Source organism: Podarcis vaucheri, assembly GCF_965113315.1.
Source record: "Podarcis vaucheri genome assembly, chromosome: 2".
Lineage (NCBI taxonomy): Eukaryota > Metazoa > Chordata > Lepidosauria > Squamata > Lacertidae > Podarcis > Podarcis vaucheri.
The window spans coordinates 108,450,426-108,462,556 of NC_138760.1; the positions used below are offsets into that span (position 1 = coordinate 108,450,426).

Sequence of the window (12,131 nt, forward strand, 5' to 3'; positions counted from 1 at the left end):
AACAGCTTGCAGATCCTTACGTGAATGAAATGTGCAGGGAGTTCCTTCCTCCCTTTCTCTCTCTCTCTTTCTCTCTCTCTGTCTCCCTGGTGCTCACTTTCTAAGCTACCAGTGAAACTGTATGTGCGTAGAAGACAAAATAGGCAGGAGGAAGAGGAAGAGGAAGAAGAAGTTCATTTGAGAAATTTTGTTTTGGCTTCAGGGATGCAAGTGTGTGCCTTTCTCCAGTAAGCTCAACATTTTGTGAGGTTTAATAAAGAAGGCTTGGAGCTACCCAGGAAGCTCATTTGGGGAGAAGGACCTTGATTATTTTTACACTGTCTGAGCAGACAGATGAGACGCTGTCACCTTTTGTCTTGCTCTTGTTAGCGTCTCACACAGTTGAACAGAGGCCAAGGATGCTGACTTCTCATATTTATTGAATGATTGCCACATACTTGAAACGAGGACAGCAGAGATTCCCACACACCATGACACTAATTCATAAATAGATAGGAACAAAATAACTAGGCAGTTATCTAGATCTATAATCTTTTTTATTGATTTTCAAAAATATAAACATACAACATAAAACAGTACAAAATCCAAATATCGAGATTACTCTGAATCTCCTGACTTTCCCCCGTCCCTCCCATGGGTCCTTTAGATTCTATTTTCAACTGCATATCAGTACTTCTCCAATTTTTCATCTTCCTAAGTTATCTAAACGTTCTGTTACATTAGAAGTGTATTTAAAGTAGGCATTTTTTTTAAAAGTGGCAGGATCAAATGCCAATTATGGAATGAAGCAAAATTAGCACCCATTGTTCCAAAATTTGAATTCATCCAGATTGCATTATTTGGAAGCATTATTGATTTTTAAAAAGAATATTTTTTTTTAAGGAACAGCGATGAAAGCTCAGTGAAGAAATAAAAAACAACTTAGTAATATTTAAAAAACAAACAAAACAACCCAAGCAAAATCAAACCACAAAGTGGTGGATAAAATCCAGAGAGGTTAGGGGCACAGTGCTGGCTTGTCTTTGTTGGAGTGCAGGTTGTGTTCTTCTGCTAGAGGCCAAGCTGGCATACATGCCCTGTGCGGTTCTGTCTGCAAGCTCTTAGCCAACCTACACAGTAAGAGGGAACCCAAGAGGCTAAGGCAGAATAAGTGCAGACAGAGAAAAGGGATGGGGAACAGAAGGTGGTGTACAACTTAAGTATTCAGGTCTAAATTAGTGCCATTATTTTCAACGGGCCTACTCTGAGTAAAAACTTGGATGAGTGCCACCTACAGACTGTAGAAACATTTTGTTTCCTGTTATTTATCTTGAACTGCAAATTCCGGTAGAATTTACAGGTGTGAAGGCTGAGATTCTTGAGACTTGTAACTAGAGCCCTTGAAGGATTCCATCCTTGAATGGGAAAACCACTTAAGATTGCAAGCCACATTTTGGAGAGCCCTGAAATGCACTGACTTGGATTGCAAAGACCAGTCTATGTTTATCCATTGTAGGCTAGGTCCTGATAATGGCAAACACAGTTGTTAGGGATCTCCTAAGAACCCTCAGCATCCTTAGCAAACTGCAGTTCCCAGGATTTTTTAAAAAAGTGGTATGATACTGCTGTAAATGGTTTAGGTTTTGTTTATTTTATTGCATTAGCCGTGTGGCCATAGCATGATATACATTGAAATAACAACATAAGATGGGGGTGGGGAGGTAAAGGTAGATATCGTCCTGGGCGATTACTTAAAGAAAGAAAAAAAAATATTGCTGGGGCTGGAGGAGGACCATTAAAGGGTCCTTCAGCTCCTCAGACATGCCCTAACTCGATTGTCCTTATACAATAAGGCTACTTGGAACTTCGTTCGGTTGTGCGGCGTATCGACTGCAGCTGTGGTGTTAAGGAAGAAGTTGGTGCCGCTTTCCTCTTCATCACACTAAGCAGGAAGTTTGCTGTCATCTCGGTAATCCAACAATCAGAATCCTGCAGAAAGAGGGACACTATACAAGGCTGGATTGGGAGATGAAGCTTATTCACGAGGGGAGTTAAAAACCGAGATCTTTCATCTGTCCAGTTGGGACAGAAGAGCATTACATGTTCCATAGTCTCCAGGGCCGTGTCATTACAGGAGCATGTTCTATTTGCAATGGGAACTCTGGAATAACGACCCGACAGAACTGCTGTAGGAAAACAGTTGAGACGGGCACAGGTAAAGGCCCTACGCTTAGCCTCCGAAGAAATTGTGAAGCAGTATAGAGGGATCCCTTCAGGGGGTGGAATAGCTAGGGCTAGGCCTGAACACGGTCCTCTTGCATAGGAAGCTGTGTTGGAGCTGCTGTAAATGTATAGTGTGGGTGGGGTCTTTGTTCCTCTGCCCTCCTCCTCATCCGGCTGCTCTGTTCTTTCCCTTTTCACTCAGTTTCCTCCCTCTGCTTTCCGAATTTCATGCTACTGAATTATGAAGCTGCCCCTCCCCACGCTTTAGGTTTCTTTTTTCTTTGGTTTTGTTCTCGTGCATTTTTTAAAGGGACATACACTGGTACCTCGGGTTAAGTACTTAATTCGTTCCGGAGGTCCATACTTAACCTGAAACTGTTCTTAACCTGAAGCACCACTTTAGCTAATGGGGCCTCCCGCTGCTGCCGCGCTGCTGGAGCACGATTTCTGTTCTCATCCTGAAGCAAAGTTCTTAACCCGAGGTAATATTTCTGGGTTAGCGGAGCCTGTAACTTGAAGCGTATGTAACCCGAGTACCACTGTAGATTATGAAATGGTACCAAGGTCACATTCTGCTGAACAAGCACGATTGTGAACGAGATTGCAGGTGGATGGGTAAAAAGCAATCATTGTGGCTTAGACTCGAAGCATTGCAGGTGGATTGTACTGTAAGATACATGGAAACACTATGCTCCTGATATCCCTACGAAGCCAATTGTCTTTTGTAAGCTCCTTTGGCTTGGGAAGGTTGTACGCGGAAAGCTCACAAGTGCTTTAAAGATCATAATAAAAAATGTGCAATCATTTTTAAAGCAGGAAGAAATGTACACAACAAAAACTTTGTAAGAAAGCACAGGAAATGCTTAGAGGTACTTTGAAAATTAAATTTCTATAAACACAATTAATAGTTGTGCCTACACAGAGGAGGAGGCGCTTTAGAATCCTCTGACAGTTCTGGGCGGAGTGTGCGCAGGTTCGTTTCTTGTCGTGTGGTGTGTGTGTTTTAAGAAAAAAAAAAAGGGGGGGGGAGCTCTAGTAGTCATTCAAGTCATGACTTTGTTAGAGTATGAGAAGCCTTTAAAATCACTTAGTAGAATAAAACTCCCAAGTACTGTAACTGTCAGATTGCTTTATCTAATTTATGGAATGGAGGCAAAGGAATAAACAATAACACTCCATTTAGAGTTATTAGATTAGCCGTTATAGAAACCACAGAAAGTACATAAGCCTTTACTTTATGTTCACTTGAATTTGGCTATTAAGCTTTGATGGAACTTTCATTTAACCAAATGCCTTTGTTTACAACAATAAACTGGTTAACTCTGATTTCCCTCCTAAATTAAATATGGCAACATCAATATTTGCCTACCTCATTGGCCCTTAAGTTTGTGCAATCAGTTCAATTAGGGGGGTCTGATTCTGCAGAGATTTATGCCTGCGTTGTTTACCACTAAGGAGGCTTCTTGCCCATGAGAACTGCACAATAGGTGCCACCCAAATTTTCAGCCTGCTGTTGATTTGCATCTTTTCTTCTATCTAGTTCAGAGGTGGGGAACCTGGCGCTCCCAGATGCAGTTGGACTCCCAAGTCCCCATTAGCCCCAGCGACCGTGGCCAAAAGTCAAAGGTGACAAGAGCTGCTGGAAGCTCTCCATCCCTGATCTCACACAAGGCACTCCAGGCAGTTCATCATTTAATATAGTGATACAGATAGTGCAACAGACAATACAAATGGAAAAGGGGGTGATAAGGAAAGAGAAAAATAAGCTTTGTTAGAGAGTTCTGGGAGGGAAGGTACTGAATGGCAGCTAGTCCAAGCCGAGCCCTTTAAATGCTGCGGAATGGCGTGGAAATAAAAAAATCCGACATAGGGCTGTGGTTGCGGCACCAACAATGCCTGCATACAGACCATACATTTTAGGCACTCCCTGAAAGAATCCTGGAAACTGTAGTTTACCTGTAACAGAGCTACAATTCCCAGCACCTTTAACAAACCACAGTGCCCAGGGTTCTGGTCTCTCTCTGTGTGCTTTAAACCTATTGTTTGTATGCAGCCACCATGCTTATTTTTCAGTGCAATGTTGTTATACCCTAAATTAAAACAGAAACAACTCGTTGTCTTTGAAAATGAAGTTACAGCTTGATACTTGGTGAGAGGAACTGAGACCAAGCTGGTTTCAGACAACCGCAAGTGCTCTCACGAGTATGAACGGGTCTGGTGCTTTGGCTTTGACTGCCAAAATTGCACAATGCTGTAGTGTAGAGGGATTCGTGGAGAAACAAAAGAAGATACTGATTGGTTTATGTTTATTTGGATGAGGTTGGGCGGCCATCTCTCACAGATGATTTAGTTGAGATTCCCACATCACAGGTGTGTAGACTAGATGACACCTCAGGGACCCTTCCAATTCTACAATTCTGTGATTCCTTTTCTTTCATTAACTGTCGCCTGGAGGAACCTAGACCCCCTGTAACTCATATGTCTTTTTGGCTTAGTAATTTAACTTAACATGCTTCTATTATTTTCTGCCTTACACACGTCACGGCTGTGTTTTGCATGACTGTATCCGGTGGCCAAAACCCATTATTTGTTGTTTGCATTGTTTCACGTTATTCTGAATAAAAATTATATTATAAAAAAGGGAAGAAAATGAAGTTAAATTACTTTAACCCAGACTTGGCTGAGATGCTCTAGCTGCTTAATATTCAGAGTAAATTTGTTTTTATCTAGCTGCATTCATCTTCGAATCTGAAGGGCTTTGTGCATGCTTCCATAATCAAATAGAACAATAAGTCTGTGTGAAGGAGAGTGAATACGCTACAGAATGCAGGTAAATGCTCATAGATATTTTGATTTGAGACTCGGCCAGCACATCAGAGGATGCTCCAGTGAAAGGCATTCAAATTTTTATCTTAACGGGAACCAGATGAGACACGGCTCAAATTGAATATGCCACCCCTACTAAACTTGTATACAGCACTGCCACCAGCTGTCTTCAAAACACACATTAATTCCGTATTGCTCTGGAGCCCGCAAATACGGCTGTAGCAGAGTTATTTGTTATGAGAACTTGCTGGTGTGCAACTCTACAGTACTCCAGAGTTTAAATCTTTTGCGTGTATATTGAAGTTCCAGGGTTTAACACAGAGTTTAGGGGGCATATTTTGAGTGCTTTAGGCTCCTGCAGGTCATGAACTAAGGCTGTGCTTGAGGATTTTCAGTGTTCTTCGTACCATCTCTTGGCTTTAGAAAAATAGTGAAATCTACATTATTTCCCTTACTTCACATGTCGGTGATGCTACCTCTTTCCACTTTAGAAAATCTTTAACTGGAAACAGGCATAAAAAGTCACCAAGTCACTTACTCCTCTTGTTTTTCTCTAGATGTAATATGCTACAAATATTATCCCACACCTTTTGTTCTTCCCTTCTTCCTGTCACTGACTCAGTATAGATAGGAGACCAAACCAGGATTTGCCCAAACCATAGTTAAGGGCCCACATCAGGGGTCAGCAAACTTTTTCAGCAGGGGTCCGGTCCACTGTCCCTCAGACCTTGTGGGGGGCCGGATTATATATATATATATATATATATATATATATATATGGAATGAACAAATTCCTATGCCCCACAAATAACCCAGAGATGCATTTTAAATAAAAACACACATTCTACTCATGTAAAAACACGCTGATTCCCGGACCGTCCATGGGCCAGATTTAGAAGGTGATTGTGCCGGATCCGGCCCCCGGGCCTTAGTTTGCCTACCCATGGCCCACATTGTTGACTTGAGCTTTCAAATGTAGAGCAACCAAACAATGCTTCATTGCTTGTGGTCTCTATTTTCTATCTGTTCATCATTGAGCTTCAAGTCCTGGTTGTGGGTTTCCGATGGGGCTGTCTGGTTGGCAGGATGCTGGAATAGATGCAAAGAGTGTTTTAAGGTAGCACAGCTGGTTCATCCTCACTGGCTGCTGCACTGCCACAACATTGTTGTGGGAATAGAATGTGAGACCTGCCCCAGCCGCCGGGCTTCGTAGCGCTGCTGCGAAGCCGGGCGGGGGGGGGGGGCGGGAACACCTGCCCCAGCCACCCCGCTTCGGAACGCTGCTCCGAAGTGGGGGGGGGCGGGAACACCTGCCCCAGCCACCCCGCTTCGGAACGCTGCTCCAAAGCGGGGTGGGGGGGCGGGAACACCTGCCCCAGCCGCCGGGCTTCGTAGCGCTGCTGGGCGGGGGGGGGGGGCAGGAACACCTTCTGAAGGCGGGCGGGGGGGCGAAAGTCTTTGTCCCCCCTGCCTGCCTTCCCAGGGGCTTTTAAATCGCCCTGGACAGTGGAGAAGTCCTCCGCTGTCCGGGGGCGATTTTAAAATGCCGCCCGCCAGCATTTTAAGATCGCCCGGACAGCGGAGAAGTCCTCCGCTGTCCCAGGGTTTTTTAAAATGCTGGGGGTGGGAAGAAAAGCCCTTGTCCCCCCCCCCAGCCTTCAGAAGAGGTCCGGGGACAGACTGTCCCCGGACCTGGTCTGAAGGCGGTTTCCCTAGGAACGCATTAATTGATTTTCAATGCATTCCTATGGGAAACCGTGCATCGCAAGACGAAAAAACCGCAAGACGAAGAGACTTGCGGAACGAATTAATTTCGTCTTGCGAGGCACCACTGTAATTGTTTGCTTGCTCCTCTGGCCTTCAGATGTTCAGATGCATAAGTAATTCATGGCTACTATGCAGAGTGCTAAGAATGTTTCTCCCTTGTGCCTGTCGCTAGTACTTGGAGCGGTGAAATCAGTAAAGTCCTTTGATTTCAGTGGGTCTACTCAGAGTACTATCACTCAAACACTTTACAGCTCCTACTTTTGTTACCTTAGAACAGTGGCTTCATTTTGCAAACAAAGCTAAAAGGCTGATTTTGATGCAATGGTAAGAGTGAGAGAGGATTTGATTACAATACACACTGTACTATATAGAAATAAAAGAAACCTGTCTCTGCCTTGAGATAGGAAGAAGGAGAGGCAGGGGTAACACTCCAGCTTTGGCTGTTCCTTGAAAAGTTGGATCTGGCCATGGTGACACATGCTGTGGTTAACATCTGGCAGTGAAGCTGTTGCATGGGCAGCGGCTGTGCATGTCTTATACATACAGTGGTACCTTGGGTTACATACGCTTCAGGTTACATACGCTTCAGGTTACAGACTCTGCTAACCCAGAAATAGTACCTCGGGTTAAGAACTTTGCTTCAGGATGAGAACAGAAATCGTGTGGTGGCAGCAGGAGGAGGCCCCATTAGCTAAAGTGGTGTTTCAGGTTAAGAACAGTTTCAGGTTAAGAACAGACCTCCGGAACGAATTAAGTACTTAACCCGAGGTACCACTGTATGTGGAATATTGGCACAAATTTATATAGGCATGGGCCTTTTCTCCAAACTTCCACCTGCCTATCTCTCATCTTCAGTATTGTCTGTTACTCTGATGATGGGATGAAAGAGTTGGAAAGTGGCAGTGAATGTTTCAAGTTCCCTTGTTTAGCACTTATAGGCTTTGGGTTTTATTTTTCCCCAAAAGCACCAGTAGAAAGACTGAGCTCTGTTTCCCCGAAAACTCCTTCAGCTTGGACTTAGGTTAAAACGTGGCTACTAATTTATAGAGCAAATGTTCCCGTTTAATTGGCAGGCGGCTCAATGCTTCCTCTTTTCCTCTCTCATCCTTTTGCAGCCTTGAAACATAGCAAAGAAGTGAAATCCATTGAGAATACTCTCTAAGGTAAGTGTGTTTATTACATTGCATTAGCAAACATTGCCGTGCCGCATTGATTTTTCTTTTATTCGGGGATTTAAGTACTCGGATTAATGACAGAGTAGACAGGACAACTTCTTTTACCCACACGGCTGTCCCCTCTTTGCACAAAACGCCATGCCGCAGTTAGAGGGAAAAGCGTAACAAAACGTGCTGATGTGCTGAGGATGGCCAAATTTCGGGTTGTTAGCTGACATGCGCTTTGTTCTCTGTGGCTGAGATATTACCGTGTAGCCGTGCGCGCGCTAAGATTAATGCTACAGAATAGAGAACAAAAGGGCCTGCATGAACTGGTATTGCTCTTGGTCAATAGTGGAATAAAGCTAGCTGGCAAAATAATGCATTTAAAGTGGGCTGCTGAGTGGCGTTTTAATCTGATTGTGTTTAATTTATTGTGATAGGCAATATCGGATAGCGAACAGCTCTGCAGAAAGGAAGGGGGGGGGAGATTATTGCTTGCAAAGTCCTCCTGGCTTTGTAGCTGGTCATTAAGTACATAAAACTGATTTGTGGATAGATGATGGAGCAAAAGCTCCTTCCCCTTATCTTATACCACACCCCGTGGTCTCGTTCTCACGCCATGGTAACCCATGGTTAATGGCTTAATCGGAGTGGGCCGATTTCACCCACTTCATGCCTCCCTACCAGGGAGTGGGAGCAGCAAACCATAATACTTGGCTCATGTTTGAACTGTGGCTTTGTTTCACCCTAGACAATCCACGATCTGAAAGCCAAGGCTTGGTCTTGGCTTTCTGATTGTGCAGCTGCCTGTTACGTTGCCTGGAGCAAGCATTTGCATTTTAGTTTTTTGACTGCAATTTTATTATCTTTGCATCGGAATAAACCGGACCACTCGTTCAAGCTAACCTGTGCGCTCCGAATCGGGGAGATTCTTAGAGTTACTGCACAACAGCCCACTCATTACAAGCATGAGGAGTAACTTTCGCTGGAGGTGAGCTATGGGTGGCTGTCCTGCTGCTATACGTCTCTGCTGGATAAATTTTCTAAAATGGGAAGGAGTAAGCCACCAAAGGACAAATAAACAAATACTGGAGAACAGGGCCAGCTGAAGATACTTTGTTGCCTGAGGCAGTGCAGCAAATGGCAGCCCCTTCCCAATCAATGGGCGTAGTTCCAAAGGCTAGACAAATTACTTTGGCATCGGAGGCAAACCCCCCACCCGAAAAAATATCCCAACCACCCCACATAGACTTCTCTTCTCTGATAGAATGTATTCAAGTATTTTAAAGCAACTAACAGTTTGCTTCCCATCCATGACATCAAAAATTAGTTATTTGAGGCAGCCTCCTCACTTCGTCTAACAATAGGGCCGGCCCTGTCAGAAATGCAGCACTAAGTTGTATATTTTGGGAAATGGGGGAAATGCAAAGCTATCAGAGTCCTTAAAACTGTTATGTAATGTGCAAGACACCTCCTCTTCATGGGAAAAGTCCTAAGAGTGGTCTAAAATATCCTGTAATTTCGTATTCAGCTCGAGCAACAGTTCTTTGTTTCTGTGGTGAGCTTATTTCTTTTCGGTCTCCAAAGAGGTAAATGTTAGAATTGGGAACCGAAATAATTAAAGCAGCCTAAAACATAAATTGCAGATTTAGAAACTGAAGATTGTTACATTATGCAGTGATATGTGAGTTATTAGTCTTGGAATGCCATCAATTGTAAACTAGTGTGATCAACGACTGAAAACATTGGTTAAACAACAGATTTATGTAATAGACAGGAAGCAAATCCATGCTATGGTTTGTTCTGTGAACAGTATTTATCCCCCCCCCAAGCATATTTGCATTTTATGGTTCACTAAATTGATTTTTTAAACAGTTTATATGTAGAGTCAGACTGTTCTATGGGCGGAAGCAAAAAAAGAACAGGTTGTAGTATGTTGGAAATGTATCTAGAAAGGAAACCTTTGGAGGAAGAAACTAGCACATCTGTATAGCAACAGCTGCTTATGTGCTTGGGCCCAATCCAGAGAGATGTGCAACTAGCTCTGAACAGCCAACATGTCTTAGGACTTCTCTGTGTGTCTCAACACGTGACAATTAAAGAAGTGTCATCTTAGCACGTCTGCCCAAAGATGTATGATTGTACTCTTGACTTGGCTGGAAAACTCTTACCAATCTATGAATTGATCGCCAATTACATTTCCCAGACATGTTTAATAATACAATAATAGTAATGCAGCAAAGTGAGACTGATTGATCGAATAACAAGGCTGCAGATAGAGATGAAGGACACCAGAGTTAATCTCAGATCCTCGAGCACTTATTGATGGGGCAAAATATGCGAGGAAGTGAAACGGTATTTGGACACAGTCTGTGGAGTGTAGTCGGAACACATGAGTTCGTCAGCTTTGAAATTGGATTTTGAATTTCTTCCTTTCTGTTTATTTTATTAAAACATTTCTATATGTTCCTTCCCGGCTCAGTGTGAGACACTTAAGGTGGTATGCAGCAGATCAAAATAGCCAAAGATATAAAAATATACCACAGTAAGGGAGCAACCCTTTTCACAAGAAGCTGGCGTGAAGCAAGCTGGTGTAAGTTAATAGGGAGTAAATTCACACCAGATCCAAACCTCTTTCAGTGGTGAGGCGGCTGCTGCTGCTGCTGCTTTACCTAAGCCTGGCAGGAAAAAAACAAGAGGCCAGGTCACATGACTGAGCAGAATGGGCTTCGGATTCAGCCCCCACCATGCTGCTGAAATAACCCTTTGGGGAGGATTTACACCGGACTCGCTTCAACCAGCTTCAGCTCAGCTGGTGGAGCCCCAGGATGAGCAAGTTACTCTGGCATTTCTTCAACTGAGCTGGAATTGAGAATTTAGCAGAGCCAGGAACCAGCTGGCTGAACCAGAGGCCCGCTGGCATCCTAAACTGTTCATCCCAGCAGATCTTGCCATGGGACTGCTGCCTTAATCTGGTACATCCTACGTGGGCTTGAATTAGCAACCCCGTGATACCTGTTTAACCTGTAACTTGTATATAAATAGAGCATTACAAATATTGTATCTGGTTTGTTGTTGTTGTTGCTGTTGTTGTCCCCCGCCCACTGCTTGGGAAAACTATCTCTTCTTAAAGTTGTACTTCATCCTGAGTACATTTTCTTTGACTGATTCGTAGCATCCTCCCCCCCCCGACTTTTGTTATTGTTGTAATGTATTGTTTTTCCAGAATCCTTTCATAGTGATCTATCACCAATATATAGTTATGTGTTGATTAGTTAAGAGAGAGAGAGGGGGGTGGGGAAAAAATCTTTAGAAGCTGATGATCTTTTGCATTGGAATTGCATTTAGACAAATAATAGCTTGTCACTCGCATCTCCTGGCTTGTGCCTGAGTGAGTACATGCACTTTCGTTCATTATCTCCAAATTAGATTGTCTTGTAACCATTTTCTGAGTGCCTTCCCCCCTCCCCTTACTCTTTTCTGCTCCTTACAGTGGTGCCTCGCAAGACGAAATTAATTCGTTCCGTGAGCTTTTTCTGGGTTAGCGAATTTTTCGTCTTGCGAAGCACGGTGTCGGAAAAGTTTTGGAAAAGCTTCAAAAATAGCCAAAAACCTCAAAAAAGGCTACCACACCGCGTTCTATGAGTTGCTCCTCGAAGTCAAGTCGCAACTGTATTAACGGTGTTAAGAAAAAGGAAACAAACTTGCAAAAAACGCAAGACGTTTTCGTCTTGCAAAGCAAGCCCATAGGGAAATTCGTCTTGCGAAGCAGCTCAAAAACCGCAAAACCCTTTCGTCTAGCGAGTTTTTCGTCTTGCGAGGCATTCGTCTTGCGGGACACCACTGTATATCCAGAAAGCAAGTGCTATTGGTATTGCAGTTGCTAAACCTGGAACTGCGGCGGAAAGAGAGGCTGTGACCCAGAGGGTCCCTTATGTGGGTAGCACATCTGTTTGTGCCCCCTTGTTGCTGCCATCTGCACCATATTCCCAACATTGGGAGAGTCAACTTGGGTGGGTGGTGATGGGGGGCACAAGAGACTCAGTGGGGAGGGAAGAAACAGACGATCCCCATTGTGGTAGCAGAGTTTTTTCTCTGGATTAAGCCTGATTAATAAACCCAGCCTTTGCACTCCTGGCGTTTGGGACTACAATTCAAGAATCTGGAGGACACTGAGTT

General features: G+C 43.8%; 1 protein-coding gene across 10 annotated transcripts in view; it reads left to right on the forward strand.

Moving 5' to 3' along the window:
* FHIT (fragile histidine triad diadenosine triphosphatase) overlaps positions 1-12,131 on the forward strand; it is a 1,063,956-nt gene that overhangs the window by 43,688 nt on the left and 1,008,137 nt on the right. For all 10 annotated transcript variants that reach the window (XR_014216128.1, XR_014216129.1, XR_014216130.1 and 7 more), the window contains one exon: positions 7,911-7,958. Coding sequence is in view for 3 of the 10 variants with exons in the window: in XM_082210823.1 (XP_082066949.1) it covers positions 7,911-7,916 (6 nt within the window). In the remaining 7 variants the exon portion in view is untranslated. The remainder of the gene's footprint in view (positions 1-7,910; positions 7,959-12,131) is intronic.